This window comes from Argopecten irradians, chromosome 3, assembly GCF_041381155.1.
Source record: "Argopecten irradians isolate NY chromosome 3, Ai_NY, whole genome shotgun sequence".
NCBI classification, from domain to species: Eukaryota; Metazoa; Mollusca; class Bivalvia; order Pectinida; family Pectinidae; genus Argopecten; species Argopecten irradians.
The window spans coordinates 40998295-41011999 of NC_091136.1; the positions used below are offsets into that span (position 1 = coordinate 40998295).

The 13705-nt window shown below is 35.2% G+C and overlaps 1 protein-coding gene across 1 annotated transcript; it reads left to right on the forward strand.

The window, feature by feature from the left end:
* The first annotated feature begins 8254 nt into the window (after window positions 1–8254).
* LOC138319671 (protein SON-like) lies at window positions 8255–9043 on the forward strand. The gene has a single exon (XM_069262818.1). It carries the CDS (start codon window positions 8255–8257, stop codon window positions 9041–9043), a length of 789 nt encoding a protein of 262 aa, XP_069118919.1.
* The last annotated feature ends 4662 nt before the right edge of the window (window positions 9044–13705 follow it).

A 13705-nucleotide genomic window follows, 5' to 3' on the forward strand; every position in this document is an offset into this window, starting at 1 on the left:
ATTTCGTATATAGGTTCTTTAGTTGTGCATATTGCATTTTGGCTCCGATCGGTCAACAAGATGGCAGACAGGCGGCCATCTTGGATTTTGATAGTTAAAGTTTGTTTACTGCTATTTCTCAAAAAGTACTGAAGGGATCTTTCTCAAATTTCATATGTAGGTTCCCCTAGGGCCCTAGTTGTGCATATTGCATTTTGGGACCGATCGGTCAACAAGATGGCCGACAGGCAGCCATCTTGGATTTTGATAGTTAAAGTTTGTTACTGCTATTTCTCAAAAAGTACTGAAGGGATCTTTCTCAAATTTCATATATAGATTCCCCTAGAGCCCTAGTTGTGCATATTGCATTTTGGGACTGATCGGTCAACAAGATGGCCGACAGGCAGCCATCTTGGATTTTGATAGTTAAAGTTTGTTACCGCTATTACTCAAAAAGTACTGAAAGGATCTTTCTCAAACTTCATATATAGGTTCTTCTAGGGCCCTAGTTGTGCATATTGCATTTTGGGACCGATCGAGCAACAAGATGGCCAACAGGCGGCCATCTTGGATTTTGATAGTTAAAGTTTGTTACCGCAATTTCTCAAAAAGTGCTGAAGGGATCTTTCTCAAATTTCATATACAGGTTCCCCTAGGACCCTAGTTGTGCATATTGCATTTTGGCTCCGATCGGTGAACAAGATAGCCGACAGGTGGCCATCTTGGATTTTTATAGTTAAAGTTTGTTACAGCTATTACTCAAAAAGTACTGAAGGGGTCTTTCTCAAATTTCGTATATAGGTTCTTCTAGGGCCTAGTTGTGCATATTGCATTTTGGACCGATCGTTCAACAAGTGGCCAACAGGCGGCATCTTGATTTTGATAGTTAAAGATTGTTCGCTATTCTCAAAAAGTACTAAAGTCACAAATTTCATATGAAGGTTCCCCAAGGACCCTAGTTGTGCATATTGTTATTTTGTGACCGATCGGTAAACAAGATGGCCGACCGACGGCCATCTTGGATTTTGATTGTTTAAGTTTGTTACCGCTATTTCTCAGAAAGTACTGAAGGGATCTCTCTCAAATTTTATGTGTAGGTTCCCCTTGTACCATAGTTGTGCATAGTACCTTTTAGGACTGATGCATAATGCCTTTCGGGACTGATCGGTAAACAAGATAGCCAACCGGCCGCCATCTTAGATTTCATTGTTGAAGTTTGTTACCACTATTTCTTAGAAAGTACTATAGCGATCTGTCTCAAATTTTATATGTCGTGTGTTTGAAAAAGTTTGAAAAGCAGGGAAAAGATCCCTCTTTCCATTGTCAGACATAGATCATTCTTTGGTGGGCGCCAAGATCCCTCTGGGATCTCTTGTTTTATAATAGATTGTTCTACACATTGAATTGGAATACTGTACTGGTATTTCAATGGTATTTCAAAGGTATTTAGGTGAATGTGATACTAAATAAGGAATGTAACTGAGGATGCTGAAAGGAAATTGCACATAAAATGTATCTATAGTATATATGGATTAAAAACACCATTATAGATCTAGACTCCATTTTGAAATACATGTATTTGTTTATTAGAATAGAAGTTTGTTTATGGTCATTTAAGGACATCATTGGTACTTGATGGTGCTGGAAAGCTGGAGTTCCAGAAAACACACTCTACATTACAACAGTCACAGAGCTAAATGGTTAAATGTCAGAGTTACTTAAGTGGTGAACTTGGGCCTTGTTGCCCTAAAGATCAAAAGATTTATCAGCAAATCAAAAGAATTTTTTGGAACGGTTTTGCTAATGAGCTACTCTAGTCTTATTTAAGTTATTTCTTGTACATTATGAATTTCAACATATCTGATATTGTCTTTAACATTCTTCTTTGATGTTTTTCTTCAGCTAGACTGCTGTACTACAAGTGCTACTATAATTTGCTTTAATACCAAAGTGGTGATATCAGTATGCCAAAATTAATTTTTAACACATGTACATTTTAAGCTTAACTTTATATTTGTTATATGTGGTCAAATATCCTATTGTTTTTGTCAGCTACTGATACATTGTATACACCTCATAAGACATAAATGTGTATTGGGAAAAAAATTCGTTCAATAATTGATCAAAATCTCTTTTTTGTGTTAAATGCATCTTTTGATAAATTGGAAGCTTTTTATTGTTCTCTGAAAGATTTTGTCATGTTTCAGCAAAACTTGAAAAAGAGAAATAAATGAATTATCATTGATAGATAAGTAAAAAAAATACCTGTGTGGGAGGAAAGATACAGCTGTTTCACCTGGCTATTGTATATAAATAATAGATCCATCCTACATAGGTAGGGGTCAATAACATCAAATGTAGGTCACCACCTACAATGCACAATCAATATTGTATTTTATAGAGTATCAAGCAATCCTCTTGAGACTGGAAGGGAGTAATTTAAAATTCTATCAGTAATTCAATTGTATTGTCAATGTGTGTATTAAAATTTTCTGGCTAAAACCTTTTTATTAAAATCAAAATCACGCTCGTATACAAATGATTACTTGGCATGTTTTCTGTTCATTGTTTTTATTAAACAGTACTCATGGCAGCTTATTTATTCTTCTATAAATTTACTTAATTTGAATCACTTCAAAATAACTTTTTAATTTTTCATGATTTTTCCTCCATGAAAAAGAGTTATCTCCCTTTGATTGTAAAAAAAAATCAGTTTAATGTTACTAAATCGTGATCACAAATTTGACTTTTTTACCCTGCTAATGCTATATGAATATTATACCATTTATAGTAAAAATGACATCACCCAGTATTTCCTCTGTCATATACCGGTATTCACATATTTTCCTAGGTACATGTACTATATGTTAGAAAATTTGGCAGATACACAAGGCTTAAAGGAAACCCAGGACTGGCTACAACAAGAATCTGTTTGTCAGTTTGTCTAAATCTGGTGTCAAGGAAAGAGGAAACTTTGTCTTCACCAAACTATCAGAACATCTTAAGTTTCTTGTGGGAGCCAGAGAAAACTTGGGTTATATCTATCTGTCTAAATGTCTAAGTCAGGTGTCAGGGTCAAAGGAAACTTTGACAGCTTACACATGCAGTTGCTGTGCATCTAAATGTCTGATATCTCGTATTTACAACATCTTATTTATATATACTGTATATATACATGTATATATGCTGCTGATAAATTGAGTTGTATGAAATTACTGGTGAAATGAATAACACATTTTTAATTACATGTTTTGCATTTCTTAAAAAATATATATATTTACCATCAAATATCAGCTTATGATAATGGTAATTTTAGAGGTGTGTGTATTACAGGTGTATGAAGTCTGTAACTGTTTGACTGTGTTTATCTAGATAGGACATGCATACATATTTTGGTTTTACACTAATAGAATAACACCCAAATAAAACAAAAATCAAGAGATATTTAGAATGATTGATTAAGTATTTAGAATGATTTTTAGTAAAATTAAAGTAATAAATTAAATCTATTCACGGACAATAACGTTTACAAAACTGATTTGATTATATATCAGATTTGCATGTACATATACAATCTTATATGGTACGTTTGCATTACAGTCTGTAGTGTAATGATAGTGTAGCCAATAGGTTTTGTATTGTCTAATTGATCATGGGGTCATAATGTTGAAACAAAACAATAATCCATCTACCTAATTAGAGATTAAAAATGATAAAATGCATCTTAATATTTTTTGGGGAAATTTTGTATGTTAATTGTCTCAAAGCCTGAGGAAATCTAAATTCTCATGTTTATTCTCAAATATATTGGTAATACATGTAAATACTATTTTATTATGATGTGTAATACATGATTGTAGATTAATACGGCAGTGTGATTAAATACTAATGTCTTGTGAAATACACTAAGAAGTGTTGTACACTGTGCAGTTTTACCTGTCTGGTGTATAATTAGGTTATACCCCATGGTAGATTACCACAAACATTGATGGATAATACAGATAGTGATTCATAACATTTCATGTTCTCTCTTGTCATATTATAATTTGCTCAAAGACATCAATTAATTATAAATCAAAATTATTTCAGATTTTAAGTAACATAATGACATTAGCATATACAATTTATTTTGTTTCTTAAGTCTTGTGATGAATTGGTATGGTAATTCCAATATATTTGCATTGATGTAAGAGACTGATATAGAATGTGAATTGAAAGTGACTTCAACAATGAATGGAAGAGTCTGCCAACAATTTTAGTCAATGGAAAATATTGCTTGCTAGTTCATTCAAAATGCAACCTTTCTACCCAGACTAAACCCTCATGAGGAGTTTGGCTGAACACATATGATTCTTATCTGTTTTGATATAATTCAGTTTGATACTAGGACTTTATATAATACCTACAGAAGCTGGTGAACTGGGCTCAGTTTGATACTAGGACTTTATATAATACCTACAGAAGCTGGTGAACTAGGCTAGACAGGTGTTGTTGTAGATTTGTAAACATCGGAGCACAAAGACTTAACTGTTTAATGGAATGGTAGCTTTCCCTGTTTGTTTGGTAAAACACACTTTTCCAATAGCAACCACATATGTTTTGGTAAAATCTAAATGGAAGGTATTACAAATGATATTATTTAGGTGACAAGCAGTATTGTTAATATGATTATACATGTTTACTTATAATACGAGGGTATTAATGTATGTATCAAGCGACTTTGATTTCTTATTACAAATGTATTAAGGTCAATATTCAGTGCCCACCTGATACCTACAAATTTAATGTAATTTTATCTTATTCAGGCTATGATTTACTCAATTGCGGGTATGATGCACTGAACAAAGTTACAGCACATTTTCTGACATGAAGTTGGCCAAACATGGTACATTTTGATCATGTGCCTTCCTCACACTGCTATCTTGTCTCTGAAAGAGGCAGAGTGTTGTGAACCCATAGAAGGTCACTGTAACCAACACCAAACCAAAATTAGGTCACTGTAACCATCAACTTAACCCATGACCTACATTGACTTTTTACTTACATTGAATAAAAGCCTGTATAGGGTCAATTTACATTGATTTGACATAATTTGTGGAGTTGCTATGAAAAAATAATTGCATAGACGTTTATTGGCATTGGTAAGAAATATCATGATTTTAACTAAATACAAAAAAAAATTTAATTTTACAGATCAAAGTTTCACAATCATAGGAAAATTGCAAAAATAACTAACTACAATGTGTATTGTATCTTCAGTTGTGTCAATTAATACCTTCCAGATAATGAATTTTATTAATGAAGATGTGTGTGATACTTACAGGTACAGTGTATATTATATTGTATGCATACAGTTACAGAAGTACACAAATATTCCTGTTTGTATACCTACCTAGAAAGTCATTTTGTAACGTCTTCAGTAATGTTAGTCATGCTTTAAAGTCTTATTTCCAAAGATTTTATAGCGTTCAGTTATGCTACATTCTTTATTGGATAACACAAACATTCATTGTAACATGAAACAGAATTATTTTTACATAGATAAATTAAAGAATATATATCAATTATGTCTTGCCCTAGTCCCACACAGTTTCATATCCATGTGTGTATTAGCCATAATTAACCTGAAATTATTTAATTAAAATATCATCATGTAATACTCAGCTGATTTTAATGACGCTAATTAATCATAAATCTAAAGAAATAACCAATTTGTTCATCTTACCTTAGTTAATGTAGAAAGCTTAAACAAGAAGTAATTACATGTACCTTTATTTTTATTTTTATTTTTTTATTCCTGGATAAGGTTCCAGATGAGTCACATATTTACATCTTGTTTATAAAATCACGTTAGGTTATGTCACTGTAGAATTGAGTAATGTTGTAAAGCAACAAATGTTCATTCTCCTTTCCAAAAACCACACTCTTTTAAGTGTGAGTCATGTGGATGACTCAAGGCCAGACTGTCAGCATTGTCTTCAAGGTGAAGAAAATATTGGTAGTTATGGTCGAGATTTCGTACAAATCAGAAGATTACTTAACAGTGCTGTTATGCATTGAAGCTATTTCTGATCATACATAATGCAAAGTCGCTGGAATTTTCATTGACGACTTGTTGAAATCACTGGAAATTGACAACAGACATTATGCAGTTCTATGCATTGTTAGAGCTGCCATTAATCTCCACATTAATGTTCAAATAATAAAGCAATTGATTTTTTTTTGTCTGATTTTCTAGAGATTGAAACATTAATCTGATTAGGATATTTATTACATATTTTTTTGTTTTATTAATCAAAGGCTTTTTACAATGCCTTATTGTTAATTAATTCAAAATAATTAACCTACAATAATGCTTTTGTTATGTCATAGATTGATGATGTCATTGATTAAGTGTATCATTCTCTTTATCAAGGCTAAATAGTGCACCAGATTTCATTTGATAATCTTTTTTTAAATCGTATGATTACATTACGCATTACAGTTGGCTACAATTTTGGCATCTTTCTCAGATTACCGAGGAGCCTTAAAGCTTGTTAACCTTGAAATCAGCTTGACCACACCTTCACATTTTACCTGGTACTAATTACCTAATTACCATATTTTGGGACCACAATGGCCAAGTGAATAAGACAACTGGACATATTACCAATAACCTTCCAAATCTGGATTACCAGTGTGAAACCCACATTGTTCAGTTGCCAGGTACAAGCCAAGGATTGGTGTTTTATCTTTGGATACTCTGGCTTTCTTTCACCCCTAAATCTGGCATGTCCTTAAATGATGTAATAAGCACACAGTAAAAAAATGAAAATAAACTCAATACCTGTCTTTAGAAATGAATGGAGTCTTAAACAAATTTAAACAAGATTCTACCAAGATACAGATACATGATAATGATCATTTCCAACTTTCTCTAAAATGTTATTGATGCGAAATTGTAAATGTTTATTCAACTTTATCATGATAAATGCAAAATTGTTCTACTGTAGCTGCATTGGACTGAGTCGGACATTGGTGACAAGGTACAAGTAGTTCAATCAGTAGAGCGTCCAGCTGGTAATCGGAGGTTCCGGGTTTGAGCCCCAGTCTGGTCGCTACAATTTCTCCTCTCCTGCTGCTAACACCTAAAAAGTAAGTTTCAGTTTGCTTAATTCAGCCATAAGTGAAGATCCAGGGATCTTCTAGCCTCAGTTTCATTAATTTGTTTTGAAATAATTTTTTGACTGGTTTCATAGGTTAATTTTGTCAATCATTATTTGAACAGCCACAGACATTTTCTCCTCACAGTTGCCTGTTGGAGCTCTGGATACTTTTCTGGTAGCTAAATTAAATACAATATATTTCCAAAGGTTATAGACGTACTACAACAGGAGATGTCCTGCTGTCAAAGAAAGGCATTACTTTAGATTAACATTTCATGATTGCTAATGAAAATGAGTGCATATTCTATATCTATGTAGTACTAAATGCATTTCTATTACAAAACATGTAAGGCTATGAATGTTGATGAAAAAGAGTACGTTACATCCTATTTCTATGTAGCACTAAATACATTTCCTAGTTTGCGGTACCCTGTGAGAAGTATGAGTAATGCACAAACAGTTGGAATACATTATCAAATAGATCTGCTTCTCTGCATTTAAACTCCACATGATAATAGATGGTTGTAGCCATCAATGACACTGTCTATTTATGTTTACAGACAATAACATGCAGATAAAGTAAAAAAATAAACGTTTGTATACATTAACAATCCACAAAAAACACAGGAGAGCAATTGTCAGATATATATCTGAGTAAACCTTCACAAGCTCAAATGGTTTTACCCGTTTTGCCAATTTTTTTTATTTAAAATCAAAATCTTCTTAGGATAGAATGACTATGATACTGATAGTTATTGTGGTATTTGTAAGGACCAGATCAGACATAAACATCTTATTCTCAGACTGATCTGTTTCTCTTGTTTTCTAGACAAGTAGGATGTTATCACTATTTCTTGAAATGTGATTGAAGTCATTTGAGAATCAATGTGAAAACCTTTAGTTTTGTCAATGATATGTATTGTTCTTATGTAAATAGTTCACATATCACTTATAACAAGATAGCAATATTTTTCAAATAATGACTGAATAATGTCCAAGGTCCTTGTGTTTCTGATGTTGGTTTTCTATATTTATGCAATGGCTTTGGTCAACGTGGTTGTGACTATATATTAAGTCCCTTTGGGGTTGGATGTTGCTTTTTTCAACCAAAATCTATGATTGTTACTATGATGCCTCAGAACCCTGTGGTTGTTACTATAATGCCTACGAACCCTGTGGTTGTCGCTATGGTGTCTCTGAACCCTGTGGTTGTCGCTATGGTGTCTCTGAACCTTATGGTTGGTACTATGGTGTCTCTGAACCCTGTGGTTGTTACTATGGTGTCTCTGAACCCTGTGGTTGTTACTATGGTGTCTCTGAACCCTGTGGTTGGTACTATGGTGTCTCAGAACCCTGTGGTTGTTACTATGGTGTCTCTGAACCCTGTGGTTGTCGCTATGGTGTCTCTGAACCTTATGGTTGGTACTATGGTGTCACTGAACCCTATGGTTGTCGTTATGGTGTCTCAGAACCTTATGGTTGCTACTATGGTGTCTCTGAACCCTGTGGTTGTCGCTATGGTGTCTCAGAACCTTATGGTTGGTACTATGGTGTCTCTGAACCCTGTGGTTGTTACTATGTTGTCTCTGAACCCTGTGGTTAATACTATGGTGTCTCTGAACTCTGTGGTTGGTACTATGGTGTCTCTGAACCCTGTGGTTGTTACTATGGTGTCTCAGAACCTTATGGTTGGTACAATGGTGTCTCAGAACCCTGTGGTTGTTACTATGGTGTCGCTGAATCTTATGGTTGGTACTATGGTGTCTCTAAACCCTGTGGTTGGTACTATGGTGTCTCAGAACCCTGTGGTTGTTACTATGGTGTCTCAGAACCTTATGGTTGGTACTATGGTGTCTCTGAACCCTGTGGTTGTAACGGTGATATGTCAGAAATCCGTATTTGTAACTATGGTATGTTAGAACCCATGCTTGTATCTATGATATGTCAGAGCCCGGTGCTTGTAATTATGATTTGTCAGAACCCTATGTTTGTAACTGTGATATGTCAGAACCCATGCTTGTATCTAATGTCAGAGCCCGTGCTTGTAATGTGTCAGAACCCATGCTTGTATCTATGATATGTCAGAGCCCGGTGCTTGTAATTATGATTTGTCAGAACCCTATGTTTGTAACTGTGATATGTCAGAACCCATGCTTGTATCTATATGTCAGAGCCCGGTGCTTGTAATTATGATTTGTCAGAACCCTATGTTTGTAACTGTGATATGTCAGAACCCCATGCTTGTAATTATGATATGTCAGAACCCCATGCTTGTAATTATGATATGTCAGAACCCTGTTTGTAACTATATGTCAGAACCCTGTGGTTGTTGTTATGATTTCTCAGAAACCTGTGTTTGTAACTATGATATGTCAGAACCCTGTGTTTGTAACTATGATATGTCAAAGCTCTGTGTTTGTAACTACGATATATCAGAACCCAGTGGTTGTTGCAATGATGACTCAGAATCCTGTGGTTGTTGCTATGATGTCTCGGAACCCAGTGGTTGTTACTATGGTGTCTCAGAACCATGTAGTTGTTTCTATGGTGTCTCAGAACCCTGTTAACCATGTGGTTGTGTATATAACTCTGAACCCTGTGTTTGTAACTTTGATATGTCATAACCCTGTGTTTGTAACTATGATATGTCAGAACCCTGTGTTTGTAACTATGATATGTCAGAACCCTGTGTTTGTAACTATGATATGTCAGAACCTTATGAACTATGATATGTCAGAACACCGTATTTGTAACTATGATTTTTTAAACCCCGTGTTTGCAGGCCTAACTTTGATATGTCAGAATCCTGTGTTTGTAACTGTGATATGTCAGAACCCTGTGTTTGTAACTTTGATATGTCAGAACCCTGTGTTTGTAACTATGATATGTCAGAACCCTGTGTTTGTAACTATGATATGTCAGAACCCTGTGTTTGTAACTGATATGTCAGAACCATGTGTTTGTAACTATGATATGTCAGAACCCTGTGTTTGTAACTATGATATGTCAGAACCCTGTGTTTGTAACTGATATGTCAGAACCATGTGTTTGTAACTATGATATGTCAGAACCCTGTGTCTGTAACTATGATATGTCAGAACCTTATGTTGGTAACTATGATATGTCAGAACTGTTGGGGGCCGCGGTGGCCGAGTGGTTAAGATGTACCGACATATTACCACAGGCTCTCCACCTCTGGGTTGCGAGTTCTAATCCCATGTGGGGCAGTTGCCAGGTACTGACCGCTGATCGGTGGTTTTTCTCCGGGTACTCCGGCTTTCCTCCACCAACGAACCTGGCACGTCCTTGAATGACCCTGGCTAATAATAGGACTTTTAAACTATTCAAATCAAATGTCAGAACACCGTATTCGTAACTATGATATGTCAGAACCCTGTGGCTGTCTATTGTTTCTGTTGTTTTTGATGTAAATGGTACTCTTTATTTATCCATTTATCGAAATGCTTTCAAAAAATGGTGAAATAGTCAAAGTTTAACAAATGTAAAAACTGTTGCTGGAAACGGGTTTTGCAAAACCTGAATTAGCATGCTCCTGTGGCTGTGTTGGGAACGACAGGGAGTAAATAGGTAGAACTAAGACGTAAACATGCCTAACAATAGCCATGTAAACAACTCTGATGAGAGTCAGACACAGCAGTTTTTTATCCAATTTGTGGTAGCTCCATAACAACAGACAATGGCGACCATTTAAAAGATGCTGATGGAGTTTCCATGTTATTGGTCGTGTCTGCTACAAACAATTAACGTTTAGTCAAACCGTACCACAACAAAACTTTTCTTTCAGTCGCAGACGGGATGTAACCTTCAACTTTAATGTATAAAACTCGCCAACAGATTTCCTGTTTGTTTTAAAGAGGAAAACGGAAGGTTGTAGTATTGTCGGTAATAGAGGGACAGGAGTTGGTGTGTTACTTGTGATGTAGTATTGTGATGCTCCAGATTAGTGTCTAGAATATAGGTTTCGATGCTTTGCAAAAATATTGAAGCACGATTTATTAATAAGAATCTCCCTTCCAGTATATTGATGAACATCTCATGGGTTTTAATTTGCTAAATGAGATCCCATTACTAAAATGGACGGATGCTCTACCGATCCTACCTATACTCTTACGTGTGCAATAACATTTGATCATTTCAGAAATATTTTAAAAACTCCTATGTGGTATTTGCATTACCGAATGCCTACGGATGGTGGTGCTTTGTTGTTCTAAAATAACTTTGGTCATGTTAAAGGTCACATAAGCGCAGGTTTTGCAATAGTCAGTGCAACAGGATTTGGATAGTTAAGAATATGGTGATGCAACTTGCCGTATACCTGAATCACACATAGATGCTTTGCAAAGTATATAAAAGCTATTCAACATTGACACACATAGGTCGAAGTAAATGATACCTTGGAGTTACAAATGTTCAGAGTTGTTCGCCAAGGTGATGTTATTAGCAATCAATTTTGAAATGTTAAACTGAAAATTACTGATATTACGAATAAGAAACATATTACCAGTATTATAACTTTGCAAGCAAACACTGGTAAACATTTTTGAAAATATTAAGTGAAAGATAAATATTATTTACATATACCGCACTTTACCTTCGGAAACCTAGTGTCTGAACTGCACTACGTTCCATTTAGTGAATGCTGATTACGTAGGTAACCCACGATTAGAGCACTATCAAACAATGTGATATAAGGATGTTTAAAAGTCTTCGTGTGGGATGTATAAAGATTGGTGATGTATATTATCGAAATGCAGTGCTAAAGTTTAGATTGTTAGTTTGATTGTGTAGCGAACAACATACATGTAATAATCGGAAAGTAGCTTCCCATGATAACCGCAACACTTACACCGTTTCTAGAAAGCTCATTAACTTGAACAAATCTCTCGTTTTCATTAAAGTTAATTATCTTGTCACTATTTTTAAGATACTGTGAATTTTTTCGGGGTATCTATGTGTCATTTTCTGTACCTTTCAGTGTCTTCTGTTTAGTTAAACACGTCTGTGTGCGGCAGGGCTCCCTCTTGGGGCATAAGCTATTCTACTAAAATACATTAACCAAAGAAGGCGGGTAAACTGTTGACTGGTAATGATAGGTTTAATTCTTACTCAGCCATAAATAAGACACTTATTTTTCAAATGTCTTGCGAAAAATTCATTTTATCCTACCTACTTTTGTCAATTATGTCTACTTTGATAATGTATAATTTGGATCTCCAGTCCCAGTCCGTGTAAGGTAGAACTCGCTGGCCCTCTGATGGTGTTTGTGTCCGGTTGTCACCGCCACCTGCCAAGTGATATCACCTTATTAAGAGTTTGATTAAGTGCCCCAATCACCACCGTCTAGCCGTGAATATTGATCCCCTTGGTAGCTTCCAGAGATACACAAATATACAGAGCAATTTGCACCCAGTCTTTAACCTCCGATAACAACCAGATTCTACATGGACGAGAGCTTTACAACGAACATCATTTATTACATAATGCTTAGTAATAACACTAATAATACGCCTCGTTTTAATTTAACCGTTCGCCGGCGGCTGTAAGATTTTATAGGGATGTGTTATGTTTGAATAAGACGGAGTGACGTTTGTAAAGAGTGGTATTATAAAGGGGGGATACAAACATGTGTTTATACCCCCGGGATTATCTCGTGTGAGGGGATTACCCCCCTAAAGCTGGACTATTTCCTTACTTATGTGATATATCAACCAGGAACTGTTGAATTCACACCAAGGTATAAATGACTTGCAGAATATCAAAACACTTGATACTGGAGGCCTAAGGATTCGCTCGAAATTAATCTTATAGTCTAACCTTTGTATCAGTAAAAGTTCAAATGCTTAAAAAACATCTGGTGTCGTCTTGAATGTCGCTCAACAGCCTTTAAGCAGTCTTTGATTTAATGAATTTTCTAAAGTGATTTGCAGTTAATATTTATCGAAATTAAATCCAAGGATTTATTAACGTGAGGCTTCTTGTACTCTTACACAGAGGTTTGACATTTCCCATCTCCATGCTCTGTATAGATATATACATGTATTAGATATATATTTCAGAGTTTAGCACTAGTACACCGTAGGTAAGAGGTTTTACTTTTGGTATCTGACTATAATTGATACATTCTCTATTTATAATTGTTATAATAAAACAGAAAGTGCGCCAAACGTGGTCCTGTGTACTGTAACGGAGTGCTGTATGTTATTCTTTGTAAAAGAAATTATTTGAATTAATGATTTTTACTGAGGGTAAAATATACAGAGTGGAGTTGTGGTCCAACAACAAAGGGTTTCATCAAAGCTTTCTCGGCCCCTCTCGTCCGACACGATCGCTAACACAGTCGGATGGAAGCGAATGGAAGTAACTCTGATATTCGATTGATAAATGTTTAAAAGGTTCTCTCGGCGACAATCGGAAATCCACATTTTTTTCGCACAAATACACCAATCACACTCTAAAACTGTTCCATATGTTTCGTTTATCAATTGGACCCTTAAAACTTGAAGATTAGATTAAATGGAACAGAAAGGGTCAATTTGTCCTTGGGACATCGAGGGCGAATC